Genomic DNA, 16,262 nt, shown 5'->3' with positions numbered 1-16,262 from the left:
TATGGGGAAACCCATTAGAAATCGTCCAAGACCTCTAAAGGAGGAGTCCATGGGTTGCTTAGGGCCTAATAAGTCAAATTAGGGTTTCCTTGTTAGATAACCCTAATAGCCTCACTATTTAAGCACACCTAGGGCACCAAAAACGTGGCTATCTTATTCCCAAGGGTTTCTAGACGTTTTTGGGTACCTCTCCTGTTCTCATTCTTCATCCTCTTGCTCTTGGTGTTTGTGAGCCATTAGAGGAGTGACATCTGTGACTCTAAGCTTTTTAGAAGCCAATTACAACAAGGAATAGATTGTTATTGCTATATAACAATCAAGGTAAGATCTAAACCCTATTCTTATGTTTATATTGATTATCACATGCTAGATCTAGGGTTTATGGCTTTGGATGATTATTGCATGTTCATTAGACAAACTAGATCCAAAGCTTTAGGGTTTGCATGTACACCATATGAATGTTGTAGTGCTCAAAACCCATCAATAACTTCGGATCCATAGTCTTAGAGGGACTCCATGGCATAAAGGTACCAACTTTATGGCCATGGGAGTCCCATACACCTTATGAACCACCTTTTAGGGATTTTTGAGCTAGTTAAACCATGCATACACATAAAGTTTGTAAATTTACGTGTTATATCGACCCTAGGAGGCCAGATCTATGTCTTGGATGCATTAAGCCCGACTAAAATCGACTGGATAGACTTGGACTTTGGGGGACTCGACGAGTCGTCCATATGACTCGGCGAGTCGGGTCGTGGTTCCCCAACCTTTTTTGTTACCGAACAATCTTTTTAAGTCGAGAAGAGGACTTAACAAGTTGGACGAGTTTATGGACTTGAAGATCAAAGAACTCGACGAGTTCAAGGATGAACTCGGCCAGTTGAGAGCAAATGTCCCGACTGAGATAAAGAGGAACTCAATGAGTTCAAGGATGAGCTCGGCGAGTCACGAGCAAAATGTCCCGATTTTGTAAGAAGGAGAACTCAACGAGTTCAAGGAGAACTCAGCGAGTTAGGTGTAAAAGGTCCTGACTATGTAGGAAAGAACTCGACGAGTTCTTGAAGGACTCGACAAGTAGAATCGAAGTTCCATAGTTTTGTGGATTATGGAACTCGACGAGTTGGTGGACCGACTCGGCGAGTTAAGTCAACTAGATGTTGACTTTGACAAAAAGTTGACCTTGACCAGGGTGTTGACCTTAACTTTGACTTTGACCTGAGTTGACCCTTGAAAGGGTTATGAGTATGGAAGGGTAATTAAGGAAGATTGTTATGTGTAGGAGATTGAGAGGAGTTGATCCCAACACCGAGGACAGTTCAACTACTTCACGACATTAAGGTGAGTTACCTTCCAGTAGAAGTGGGTCTACGGCCACAGTGTCGGCCCACTAGTAGGAGTTGTGTGATAGATGATTGTCTTTGTGATAATTATCTAGGTTTGCTACTACCTGATATGTTTTATGTGCTATCATGATATGATGTTATGTGATAGTAGTAATAGGGGGAATAGTCCCCGTGTCATGGTCGTAAGGATGAAGGGTAGGTCGAGCACCCTAGATATGTCTGACAATATGTTTATGCTATGTTATTATATGGTAGTAGTAGGGGGTGAAATAGTCCCTATAGCCGGTTGAGATAAACCGGAGGGTAGGTCGGGCAACCTAGAATTGTCTGGCAGGGTAGGTCGGGCACCCCAGAATTGCCTGGCAGTATGTTTGTTGTATGGTATGTGGTATGATGGGGGAACTCACTAAGCTTTGTGCTTACGGTTTCCAGTTTTTGTTTTAGGTCCCTCTTCTTCGAAGGGAAAGGAGCGGGAGCTGTAGCAGTGCATCACACACACCTAATTTCCGCATTATGAGATTCTTAGGATTGTACTCTCACAGTGTTACTATTATATGACTTGATTTTGAGACATATGATCTATGGTTTATGAAATGAAATAACTTGATGGTGTTTTCGATAAATTATTTTATGAATTGTTATTTTCATAAATGAAATTTTTGTCCTTGAAAATTGGGTTGTTACAATGTGAAAAGTATTTCGGGACCAATCTCATGACGTGAGACATAAGGTCTCACTACTTGAGAAGTGCTTTAGCCCAAGCCCATGATCTTTTAGGGTTTCCTTCGTATTTAAGCCCCTCTAGATCATTTTAGGGTTCATTACCAGCCTCTAACACCCTTTTACCTTAGAAAAACCCTATCCCTAATTCTTTGATTGATTCTTGGACTTTTTGGAGCATTTCTTGGCTTGAAGAAGAAGAGAAGAAGGAGAAGAAGTTGTTCTTTTGGTGGAGCTTGCAAGGAAACATCATCATCATCTTCTCATTTTGTTTAAGGACCTTTGTAAGTGGAAAAGACTCAAACTTTATTGCTTAAGGTGGTTAGATCTAAGTTGTTGTACAATTTCTTTCATGTCCAAGCAAGTTTGAATGAAGGGAATAGATAAAGATGGAAACTTTATGCATTCTAAGGGTCCTTGGAGTATGATTATTGTTTGGATCTAAGAGTTGGTTGATTATTGGACCCATGCTTGACGATTTTGGTTTAATCTCTTCAATTTGACCTAGAATGGACGGTGTTCATACATGAAGCATACATGACCATCAAGTAAACATTTTTATGGACCCTTGAAGTACCGTTTGGCTTCTGGAAAAGTTAGAGTGAAAGATTTGATGGATTAAGGACTTAAATCCTTGGATTTTAGCTTCAAACTATAGTCACAACGTAAAACATAAGGTCTCACGACGTGAGAATAAAAGACCCCTTTTCTGCTGATATTTTTGGGGGTTACGACGTGACAGAAGGCTATTCACGTTGTGAGGTCATCTCAAATAATTTTCCATGATTGAGTTGGCTAATTTGGGTCGAGACGAGTTGGAATTGGACCGAGTGGACTCTCACGACGTGATAAAGGGCTGGTCACAACGTTAGGCTTGATGGTTGACATTTTGGGATGCTGACTTTGACTTTGACCGTTGACTTTTGGCATTGGTTGACTTTTGGTCAAATTTCTAATTTTAGAAGGTAGACTTAAGATTTACCTTGTGTGGACTGTTAGGAGGTGTTTAGCAACCATCTTTTGGCGGTGAGAGGTGTTGGTTATGGTCGGCACGACTTTGAGTGGGGTTTTAGTTTGTATTGTAATTCAGGTGAGTCTCCTCACTACACTCGTGGGTTGAAGACACGAATGCTGGCCCACTGGATTATGTTATATAGGAAGACTAGGTGGTGGCCGCTGACAATCGTTTTAAAGACCTGGATACGACTCCTGACAAATTCTATGCAAGACTAGGGACTGGGCCTTGCCAATTATTTGTATGATGCCAATTGTCTTTGTGATACTTACATGGAAGACAAGGAGGTGGCTCTTAGCACTTTTTTGTAAGACCCGTGGATTGGCCCCTTACTTGGCAAGAAAAGACCATGATACGGCTCATGGCATAATGATAATTGTAAGACTATAGTTGGCATATAACATTCTCTATTTTATGTATGATATATGGTATCTTGAGGAACTCACTAATCTTTGACTTACGGTTTTATGTTTATGGTTTTAGGTACTTCCAGTTTCAAAGGGAGGGGCCCGTCGTGACTGTACTGCATCCCCCATAGTTTTCCCTATTGGTTATTTATGATTTTTACTATGATGTATAAATGATATAATCACTTTGATTGGTTTTGGAACAACTCATTTGTATAGTTTATTACTTTAAAAATGAAAATTTACTCTGAATATTTGGACGTTATAATCTATCTTATTGAAAACACTTCTCACATGGGCTATATTTGTTTTTAATGGATAAGATTTTTTTTTTGTTTTTTTAAGAAAAGAGAATTACATTTATATATTTCTTAATTTTCATAATTACATCAATATCTTTGTAAAATGTCAATTTACATTTATATCCTTATAAATTCTATAAACTCACATATATACTAAAACACTTAATTTAATGATAATTAATCTATTTAAGAACTAAAAACTATATTTTAAACTTAGATTATAACTAAATTACTAAAATACTCATTTACAATCATTCTCATAATTAATATCATTTTTCACGATATTGTTATTCACAACTCGATAATGTTTTTGCTAATTGTTTCGGAATATGCAGTGACCAAGTTTTGTTAATCGAATTTGCAATAACCAGGTTTTACTTCTATTTTACTAATCGAATATTCAATCACCAGGTTTTGCAATCACCTATACAATTAATTAGGAATATGCAATCACCGGTTTTTTGGTAAATGATTATACATAATATGAAGCGAAAAAGAATTAGGTTTTGAATGATGGTATCATGAATAAGGAGATCGCTTATTTGAAGGATTTCAAATGAGTATTTCTAGTGATTTAATTGTAATCTTATTTAAAGATTATGCTTTTAATTTTTAATTAAATTAAGTATCATTAAATTAAGTATTTGAGTATATATATAAATTTATAGGTTTTATAAAGATATAGATGTAATTTGAAGTTTTCAATGATATATACATAATTATAAAAGTTTATAAAGATATAGACAAAATTACTTTTTTTATAAATGTAAGTTACTCTTAAAATAATCACGGATAATTAACTGGAACATGCAATTTCTTTTTCTCAAAGGACTGTATCTGTAGAACGGAGAGAAGTTTAGGGCAGACTTTTGTAACTCACGTTTCTCATGTAGAAAAGATATGGGTAAACGAAACGTGGGTTAAGTGGAAAGATAAGAAGACATCGGTAAAACCATCGTATTTCGTTTTTGAAATGGCGTCGACCTTCACCATGGATACATCGTCTGCCATGGAGGAATCTCCAAATTGGTTGGAAATGCCTCCCGAACTGATGGCAAATATACTTGAAAGACTGGATGCGGTTGAAATACTCCACAGCGCACTGGAAGTATGCACAACATGGTGGAGAATTTGCAAGGATCCCGCGAAGTGGAAGGTCATTGATATGCGCAAACCGGTTGATGCTCGGGATGCGGATTACGATCTCGTTAGGCTAACTAAAAAGGCAGTCAATCTCAGCTGTGGGGAATTGATCGATGTGAGTATCGAGGGTTTTGGCACCGATAATCTCCTTGATCACATTGCTCTACGGTAGCTTTCTTCCCCTTTCCATCCGTATTCAATTCCATATTCATGCTGTGCCCTTACACACCATAAGTTGTGGAAATTTTGGCCTTCTAAGCCAAAGATATTTTATGGTATGCTAGTTTAATTTGGTACAAATTTATCATCCATGATTTCTTGGTTGGGTTATTTCATATTTGTTCGTAGAGACTATTAATAAAGGTTACAAACATTCAGTAACTGGAACATGGGGGATATATTTTAATGGAACACAAACATAGAGATTAAGAATGTTTGAAACTTAATTGACAACTTCAGTTTTTTTTCATATCAAGACATCATAATTTGAAAACTTACCCAACTATAGTTTTGTACTTAAAAGTTTTTCATTATTAGGACATAGTACTTTGAATAAGCTACTCCATTATAGTAGTAAAAATTGTTTTATATTGATGGCACTGCTATGAATATTTTCTAAGGTCAGAAATAAAACTAGGATGACATTGTAAACAAATAACTAAACGTATGTTGCTATTTACTGCATTTAAGCCATTGTTTTAAATAGCTACTGATTACTAAAATATGTTGTACATGTTTCTATGGTTCTGAATGGTGACTCGCATGTGAACAGCTCAAGTAAACTTAATAGTCTTTGCCTTACAAACTGCTACAATATCTCAAGCAGCGGGCTGAGTCAGGCACTCAAAAGGGTACCACAACTGGAGAACCTTCACCTTACTTACACCTCTAGTTTGGTAGAATACAAAAAAGATATTGTTCCAAATTGCCCCCAGCTTAAGTCCTTCAAATTGGACAAAGTGTTTATACTATTAGGCAGCGGAAATAACGATGATGCCCTTGCCATTGCAAACAACATGCCTGAGTTACGCCATTTGCAGGTGTATGGTAATAAGATGACAGACTATGGACTTGAGGCCATTCTTGATGGCTGCCCTCATCTTGAATCCTTAGACATCCGTACATGTTATTACATTAATCTTAGCGGAATCGTAGGAAAACGATGCATGGAACGGATCAAAAGTTTTAAGGGTCCTGATGACTCGACAGAAAACTGTGGCTTTCATCCTCGGATTCTTGAACACGTGGACTCCGATGATGACTACGGCTACAATTTTATTTCTGACAAAGACAGTTCTGATGACGAGTATTATATATATGATCCCTATGATGATCTCTACCGTTGGTAATCTGAATTCATTATTGGGTACACAAAGTGTTTTACGTTTTTATTGCTTACATCTTTCTTTTGTTTTTATCCTAATGATGATGTGTTCGTTTGGATTATATGTGATTTCTACCATTGGTAGTCTGAATTCACTATTGGGTACACAAAGCGTTTTACGTTTTCATTGCTTACACCTTTCTGTTGTTTTCATCCCTATGAAGATGTTGGTTTTGATTATATGGGTATGTTTTGGTTCTTGTGATGCTAGCTAGTGTCTGGGGATGTACATGTGGTTACAGCCACTATGTTGGTTGTATTGGAGGCTCAATGTCATTTAATTTTCAAAAATGTATCCGTTACATTTTTATGACATATGGACATGTAGGTTTATGAGGTTACCTAACTTTTCTTTACTACAAATTTGCCTCAATTTTTAATTTTACTACAAATATGGTCGAATGTATTTCATTCACATGTTTTTTCACACCTTTGTTTTGACATATTTTTACTCTTTTTTGAACATATTTTACGTGCTTTTTCTTTTGATTTTACACGTTTTGATTTCCTTTTAATCATATTTTGTTACAACTTTGTTTTACACAAGATTTTTCCTGTTTTTCATAGCTCCAGTTTTATAAGGTGAAATTGTGTTGTACAACTTCTTTGTTTTTAGTTTATTTTCTTTATAATTATGTTGCATTTTTTTTTCAGTGAGTTTATTCATAACAAAATATTTTGTAAGCTTAAAATTTAAAATTTAGAATGAAGTAAAAACGTATATAAAAACTAAGTAGTAGAAAAAGGTTTCAATTTGAAGTTGTAATTAAGTGGGTGTTTGAGATTTCATTTTAAACCTAAAAATGAAATTTAGGAAAAATGACTTAATGACTTATGGTGGTGAGAAAATTAGTTTTTTAAAAAAGTGTTTGGATTAGATGGTTGTAAAAGTTAATAAGTCAATAACTTGTTTTATAAGAAGTGATTGTCTTAGCTTATATATGTTTTAAGGGTATTTGTGTTTTACAACCCAAAAAGTTATATGGAGTTTTGATAAAATATAAATCTAAACTTATTGAAATTTCCTTTATTGAAAAATTAATGAGAAGTTATTTTAAAAGACTTTTTTATATTGCCAAATACTTTTTGACTTATAGACTTTTCAAAAAGAGAATACGTCAATAAGTTGTTTTTAAATGAAATCTCAAACACCCTCTAAATAACGTACGTAAATGTGTCAAAAAAAAGTTGTGAACAACACAAAAAAAAGTTTGTAAATGTGTCAAAACCTTGTAAAGCATCTCACTAGAATGTATGTAATGGATGTATATATGCTCTTGGTTTGGTTTTCGGTCAATTTTCGACTCAATTTGGGTTTTTAGGATCACAACCAAATTAAACCCGAATTTGTTTGAAACCGAATTAACATTTTTTTACAAACCGAATACCAAACCGAATGTGTATATCGACCCGGTTCGGTTTTCCCGGTTCATATGCTCATCCTGATCGTGGACATAGTTGTACGACGACATAGTTGTACGACCAATTTGAGTCTCAATCCTTACCCAAATGGCCATGCGTTTGTAATAATAATACTTAAATGCTCCATGCATTATCGTTGATTGATGTTCAATTCGGTTTTATAAAACAGATACTTTAAAATCATATAATTGATAAACGATACACTATGTTCCATGAAAACGGTGTTGTTAAATCTTTAACGCAAATACTTACTGATTATCGACGCTAAGAAAATGCTTACACATAAAACACGCCTTAATAGTGTCCAAAATGCATAGTTTAATGGAATAGTTGAACGGGGTGGAATGCATAGTTAGTATTAAATGGAGTCAGTAGAGTTCAATGTATTGTTTGAAAAACTCATTCTATTTGACAGCAAAATAGAGTCAATATTGACTCTTGATAGGTTTAGGTCTAAATACAACTTATCAAGGTTTAGGTCTAAATACAACTTATCAACTGGTTCCCATGTATTTTCCCATTATTACTTAGAAATATAGTCAATATTGACTGTTGATAGGTTTAGGTCTAAATACAATTTATCAAGGTTCATGTATTGTCTGGTTCTGTTTTACATTGTTCTATTTTTGTGGAAGTATTAATTGATAACAAAATAGAGCAGACCGCAACCCTCCCCTCCCCCAGCTCCGTCTTTCTCCGACAAACTCCATAACCATTGCTCCAATTTGTGTCATCACAAGCCATTAACACATAAATAATCATCTTGAAGCCTCATCTAGAAAGTGAATCTAGGTTTTGAAAATTGAAATCTATACCAAGAATTCATTTCTTGGTTTTATAAATTTGTGTTTCAAGATGCACAAAAATACAACCATCGATGAAACCCTAATCTAAAATCTATATGTAAACCACTAAAAAATCAAACTCAAACACTTATTGCCTTTCTCCATGACTAAGATCCCACCCATGCCTTCACAGTCTCCATCGTCGGTAACCCATGGAAGGCAAAGATGATTTGTTGCAATCCATCTTCCATCGATGATTTTTTTTTAAATCCAACATCACCGAAATCGGCTATCTTGAACAAACATTAAATTAGACTTACTTCTTAATGACATTTATCCCCATTTGTAAGTTAGCTAAGGTTCTTGAGTTTTTGTTTCAACATAGAGAATGAGAACATGAAAATAAATCCTTACATATGTGTTTGTTTGTGGTTCAATTTATTCAAGAGGATCAAAAAGAGATCAAAACGGTAAGAAGAGATCCTTTACACAAGGGATGGAGGAAGGGGGTGGGATCCTTTTTGTTATTATTTATTTCTGTTTAAAATATGTTAAAAATACAAAAAGAAGTGTAAAAGTGTTGAAGAAGTTAAAAAGGTTGTAAGACATTTTACATGCGTCAAGGACTAACCACATAACAAATGAAACAACAAGAACCAAGCGTGTAGACATTTAGATAGTTGTTCTCACCATGTGATTTTTGTCAAGCCATATTAATAAATGATCACATGGTTTTATTAGATGACCACGAGTAAAAAAGTATAAGATGAAACTGCAAAACAACACCCACAAAAAGGCATTACATTTTGGGAGAATATGCAAAAAATAGCAATAAACTTTAATCTTTGAACCAAGAAATAGCAATTAACTAAATGACTATTTGTTGTATACGTATACAACAGTTATTTAATTAGAAATTCTCAGAATAGCCCTTTAATGACACACAAACAATGACACGCACTGATTTACGATACACATTTTTTGTGTGTCCTAAAAATGATGTCAGTTTTCCAAATTTGAAGGATAGAGGACACAGATTTGTGCGTGCCCTAAAAGTAGTGTCAGAAAAGATAAAAAAAGAAATACGGAGGGCACCTACCATAAAATGTGTGTCATGTAAGTGTGTCGCTTTATGTTTTTTAATGAAACACACGTTTTAAGCGGGGAAATGATATCCCCAAAAATTAAACAACCGCCTATTCTATCTGAAAAATTAAACCCCCCCGCCTCTTCCAATTTGCAAGAAAGAAGCCCTACTCTGATTGCTTTCCCTTGTCCCTTCCTCCTCCTCCTCCCCATCGTTTTCGGTCACTGATATGCTGGAGTCGGATGAAGCTGCTGTGTGCGTAGAGGTTGAGTCTCTCATGCCGATTGTGAATGAACTGGGTCTCAAATTTCCGTCATTTGCTGTTCAATTGCCCTTCTTCTTCCACACCCCCTCCGTCCTCTCTGTCGGATTTCGTTCCATCTGCGTCGCCCTCGGTGGCTGTTGCTTTTATCCCTAATTTTGGAAGTCGGTTACAAAGATTCAAGATGTGTTGTACTCTATCTTCTCCACTGAAATTGCAGAAGTGGTTGATTGTTATCGATTAACTCCACCGATGATTCTTGGTAAGGTTTTACCGTGTCTTTTTTTTTTTCCTTCGGGTTTCCAATTTATTTGCCCTTCATCTGCTCTACTGTCATTTCTTCTTTATGCTGTTCTTTGTATCTGATCTTTTTTGACTTCATGGATTCGACCTGATTTTCAGGAATGATGAAGGAACTTTAGCAGTAGTGGAGATTCCCAACAACAGGTTCTATGGTCTCCAGTACTATGCAAAGGTGAATTAACATGGGGTTAGGGTTTTAAGATAATATATATGTCAAATCACTCCTTATCAGCAGGTGTAGATTGGAGCAGCACAACCAATGAAAGGAATCTCTGGGATGAAGCTTCATTAGTGCCTATGTTGGGTTTGATGAGTCCATCATCTTCTTTCTCCCTATAAATTTGCGATCCCATTTTCTTCTTTTCTCCACCTTCTGCTTTGTTTTCCTTTTCTCAAAAAATTTATTAATTTTTTAAGTTAATTGACAGAAACTGAGGACAACCTCCCCTCCCTGTTTATGTTAATGTGGTGTTTTGGGATCGAGGGATTTAGATTTCCAATTGTATAAGGAAATCGGTGCCCATGAGATGGTTTTTCATTTTTTTACACTCTAGCATCTTTAAATGTTCATTTTTTTTTTTTTTACTTTTTAACAAGTATTATGCTAAAATTCATGCTTGGCACCATCCACTAGCCTACGAAACATTGTTGATTCTAAAGAGGCTTGAGGTGAAAATCATCATTTGTGCTCTATGTTAAGTTTGTTGGTATAAGTCATTAGTTTCAAATATTCATGAGTTAGAGGGGAAATTACACCATTTATAGTTGTAAGTTTACTAATCAATCTATTATGTTTGAATTTCTGATCTTTTATAGTTGTGAACTTGACCCTCATTAATCTTCCTGGTTTGACAAAAGTAACTGTTGGTAAGTTTACACAATTACACCATTTATAATATTTTGCAATTTTGGTTAACTTCTGTCTTTGATCAGTGATTTATGTAATTTATTTTCACCTATATGATATATGTAGTGGCGCAATCTGATAGCATTGTGCAAGATATTGAAAACAAGGTGAGGTCATACATTGAAAATGTATAATATATTTATTTACAAATGTACCCAAATCTTATTATATACTGCAAAGAATTGAAGAATAATATTAATATTTATTTTCAATTGAATTGTGACATTGTCTTGCAACCTAACTGCATTATTCTAGCAGTTTGCACAGGGGAGAGAACTTTTGGAGTTTTGATAAAGATTGACCTTTTGGAGTTCAGATGTAAGTGAAGAATCATTCCCATCTGAGCTACTATCCAGAAAACAAATCTTAACTCCTGAACGCAAATTTGGTACATGAATGAAAACAAATTACACATTTTATTTTCCTTATCTATTAAGAATGGAGTTTGACCATGATTTTGACTTTGACACATGTCAACTACAGGATCTGGTGATCCCAGTTACAAACTTTCAGAATGAAGACAAATGACTGATGGTGTTGGCAGGTGATGTTTTTGATCTTCCCATTCGGAAGGATATTATCCACCGTGTTGTAAGATGGCAGCTTGCAAAAAGACAACATGTATTTTTTTCATGAATTTAGAAACTTACTTATTCTGGAATTTTCTATCTTTCTCATTGTTGAATGTTGATTGAGAGTGATGATGACTACATGGAACTCATTCAACACAAACCATAAGTGAGGTCAGTGGTACTTATTCTGGAATTTTCTATCTTTCTCATTGTCAGAATATGAACCCTTAAAGTACAGAAGGGTGGGTAGATCAACAAACACTGTGAGTCCCGTTTTCACAACCCCATTTAGCAAAAGACGTGGTAAGTCTATATATATATATATATATATATATATATATATATATATATATATATATATATATATATATATATATATATATATATATATATATATATATATATATATATATATAAAAGACATTTCACTTTCTTAGTTTGACTTTGATCATTAGAATTAGTTACCATGATAGTTTTTTGGTGAAGTAGGACTTGGAGTAATGTTATCAGGTGATCCATATTCAAACTCCATGTTATCCATTGTCTCTGCCATGCCTACTTCCTTCCTCTCTGTGAAAACCTTCACACCAGCCGAACTCGACATGGCCACTGAAAAGTTCAGTTCCAAGAAGATCTTGGGTGTGTTGGACTTTAGCAGCAACAATAGGAACTTTACACCAAAATGGAAACAGGGACAGGAAAGCAACCTGTACAGGGGACAAAATATAGAAGGGCAAAAATGGAATATCTATGCAGTTTTAGTAATCTGGACAAGGAACAGAGTATTCCAAAGCTTTAGAGGCTTTTCTTATTTAACTTGATAACAGAGAAAAAGGTGACACACCAGTCACGTACATAGCTAGACAATTTAAACAGAAAAACTTGCATGAAAATAGGAACTAACTGATACTAGCTAAAGACCAGGTATTCAGATACCATGTGGCTTTGATTTATTCTTCCTAACATAAAAACGTGCATATTCAATAAAGATTACTGAATTACTTTTAACAGGGTGAAGGAGGAGTTGGATGTGTTTGTCATGGAATCATAGAAGATGGATTTGAAGTTGCTGTAAAGTTACTGAATAGAGATAACAACCAAAACAGTGATCGTGAATTCATTGCAGAAGTGGAGATACTAAGCCGCTTATTTTAATATAGTGTCGTTTAAAAAAAAAAGAACGTGTTTAATTTTATGGAGTTTGTTTCTGATGCAGGTACCTGGAGGATATGGAATTGGGTGTTTTGAGTGACATGGCTGACATTCATAAAAAACTTGCTGGAAGTTACTAAAGAAATAGGTAATCATCTTATACTTTCATTTATTTGGTTTTGTAAATAAAGAGTCACTATTGGTCAAAATTTGTTGTTTTCAATTCGTAATAATTGTTTTAGAAAAATCTAGTGCTAGTAGGTTCAGAAAGCCACTAGAACACAATTTGCATGGGCTATGGTGGGTTTGTGATTATTGTTTCTTATTCTTGTGGAACCAATGAGCAAATCATGTATGTTTTTTAAGGAACTGTTGTATCTATTCAGAGTAGGTTTAGAGCAATGGCTGCAAGAGATGATTTCAGAAGAAGAAGAAGAAACAAGGCTGCAACTATAATTCATGTACTATGGATGCATTATGTTTGTAAAGTATTTAAGAAAATGATTAGAAACAAGGGTGAATAAGTAGAAAGCAACTCTTACACTTCAATGTGTATGGAGATCAAAGGTAGCAAGGAAAGAATTAAGAATGTTGAAGTTGGTGATTGGATTTTCTGTAAAAAATCTAAGTATTATATAATACAATTTTATAAAAAATGCTTTGAATTATAAGAATAAATAGTAATTAAAAAATTATAATATGTTTTCACAGGCTGCAAGAGATGCTGGAGCCCATAGAGAATCTAAGGAAAAAATTGGAGAAGCGAGTTGAAGAGCTGACATGGAGATTAGTTTGTAAATTTTTTGTTACAACTTATATTGATTTGTTTTATCTTTCCATGGAACGATTATTTGTATGACATTAAATATTATGCTATGGATTGTATTTTTCGTATATGATATTTTATTTTCTATTATGAGACATTAAATACAAACTTAATTTGAAAATTAGTAAATCTATAAATAATATTTTTTTAAACATTTAAAATTACGATACGCAAAAATGTGTGTCATAATTGTGCGTCGTAAGGTTACGACACGCAAATGCGTACCATCTTCCTTTATGACAGAGCCTTCCTTGACACGCAATGCGTGACGTAACTGCGCGTCGTAAATGCCTGTCGTAAATAGATGATGCACAAAAACGTGTCGTCTTTCGTTATGATAGGGACTTCTTTGACACGCATTTGCATGTCGTCTGAGCGTTTTACGACATGCATTGCGTGTTGTAAAAGGTTGTTTTTGTAGTAGTGGAATGTGCTTTATGGACAAAAACAAAAACCATGAGTCTAGTTTCATCGAATCAATATGCATTTTTCGTCAATGAAGGCTTCTATTGAAATCCTAATGAGCAAACTATTGGAAGTTAATCCAAAGTTGCAGCTAAGACTTGGTCATTTTATCTTTCCTGTTTTGTTGGACCTATTTGAATGTGTTTTCAGTATTTTTAGGAGTCAAAATAAGTAGTGGTTAGTTGCTACAAAGTGGTAGATAATGGTCCTAGTTTTATGGAGTTTTTAGTATTTTATTTGCTCTTGTATTCCGTTTTTTCAAGTCAAGAAATACAGCAGAAAATTTGGCCTAAAGTATCCTTGCAGTTGATCCCTATTGTACTCTGTTCTAGTTTTTCTTCTTCACAAAAATCACAGCACCTGTTTTGCTTTCACGTGGTATCAGAGCTAACCAGGTTGCTCTCCAGTTTGAAGATGGTATATGCCAAAATACATGCCTCATAATACCCCTATGGATGGAAAGAAGCAAGATGGTCAGATTACTCTTCATTACCCGATGTTAGCCAAGAACAACTATACCGCATGGGCCATAAAAATGAAGGTCTTCATGCAAGCCCAAGGAGTTTGGGACGCGATAGAGCCCTCATATCCGAAAGCAGATTTGGAAGAGAGGAAGGATATGATGGCAATGGCTGCCATTTATCAAGGTATCACGGAAGAGATGTTGTTATCATTGGCGGAAAAGCAATCGACAAAGGAGGCATGGGAGACATTGAGAACAATGTACTTGGGTGCTGATCATGTGAAGAATGCTAAGATTCAGACATTGAAGGCAGAATTCGAGTGTCTTATGATGAAGGAGACAGAGTGCATTGATGATTTTGCAATGAAGTTGAACAACATTGTAAACAACATCAGAGCCGTGGGAGAAACAGTAGAAGAGTCATATGTGGTTAAGAAATTCCTAAGAGCCGTCCCTGCGAAGTTCTTACAGATAACTTCTACCATTGAGCAATTTAGCGATCTCGACACGATGTTGGTCGAAGCGGTTGTAGGAAGACTTAAAGCTCATGAGGAGCGTGTACGTGGGCAAGCTGATAACGTCTCTACACAACTACTCTTGACTCAAGAGGAGTGGAAATCAAGAAATAAGAAGAAGGAAGACGGAGAGTCGTCTGGTGGTAAATCCTACCATCAACAACAAAATAGGAACTTTAACAGAGGATGAGGTAGGGGCCGAGGAAGAACAAGTAGCGGAAGAGGTGGCCGACATAACGGTTCACATCAGCAAAATCGTGAACATAACAGTTCACATCAACAAAATCGTGAACAAGGACGAGGTGCTGGTGGGAGTCGTGACCATAGCACACTTAGATGCTACAACTATGATGATATCGGGCATTTCGCATCAGAGTGTCCTAAGCCTCGGCGTGAGAGAAAGCTACAGGAAGCACTCTTGGAACATACTCATGAAGATGAACCCACTCTTCTCATGGCAGCTTGCATGGAAGAGGTTTCTGATGTAGTGTTGCTACATGAAAAGTATGTGAACCCAAAGCTCCGGCCACAAGAAGATAAATCTATCAAATCCAATTTGTGGTGCTTGGATAATGGTGCTAGCAATCACATGACGGGTCAGAGATTAAAGTTTAGAGATTTGGATACAAGCATCAAGGGTCGAGTGAAGTTTGGTGATGATTATGTGGTTCGTATCGAGGGCAAGGGTTCAATTCTCTTCCAGTGTAAAAATGGCGAACAAAAGTTGTTGCGAGATGTGTATTTCATACCAAACTTATGCAACAACATCATAAGTTTGGGTCAACTTGCAGAAGGCGGTAATAAGGTTTTCATGGATGGGGAAATATTATGGGTATTTGACAGGCATTGGAAGCTTCTAATAAAGACACGTCAATCCCCAAACAGGTTATACAAAGTAACCCTTGAAGAATGTGAGAATGTGTGTTTAATGGCAAAGTTGGATGAGGCTGGATGGTTATGGCATGCGCGTCTCGGTCACGTGAATTTTGGTGCTCTGGAGTATATGGCTACAAAAGGTCTTGTGGATGGCCTTCCCAAAATACATCATCCAAATCAACTTTGTGATGGATGCTTGGTAGGGAAACAGACCCGGAACCCTTTCCCGTCTCAATCCCAGAATAGGTCCACAATCTCCCTTCAATTAGTTCATGCTGACCTTTGTGGACCAATCTCACCACCAACAAAA

At 35.8% G+C, this 16,262-nt stretch overlaps 1 protein-coding gene and 1 pseudogene across 1 annotated transcript; both read left to right on the top strand.

Moving 5' to 3' along the window:
- Window positions 1-4,763: 4,763 nt before the first annotated feature.
- On the top strand, window positions 4,764-6,282 carry LOC145126681 (F-box protein SKIP19 pseudogene; annotated as a pseudogene).
- Window positions 6,283-14,549: 8,267 nt separating this feature from the next.
- On the top strand, window positions 14,550-15,266 carry LOC145126680 (uncharacterized). Its single transcript, XM_079061996.1, has one exon. It carries the CDS (start codon window positions 14,550-14,552, stop codon window positions 15,264-15,266), a length of 717 nt encoding a protein of 238 aa, XP_078918122.1.
- Window positions 15,267-16,262: the final 996 nt, after the last annotated feature.

Source organism: Lactuca virosa, chromosome 7, assembly GCF_052849685.1.
Source record: "Lactuca virosa cultivar CGN04683 chromosome 7, Lactuca_virosa_CGN04683_v6, whole genome shotgun sequence".
Lineage (NCBI taxonomy): Eukaryota > Viridiplantae > Streptophyta > Magnoliopsida > Asterales > Asteraceae > Lactuca > Lactuca virosa.
Note: the sequence above shows the minus strand (reverse complement) of the source record. Positions and strands in the feature narration are given on the sequence as shown.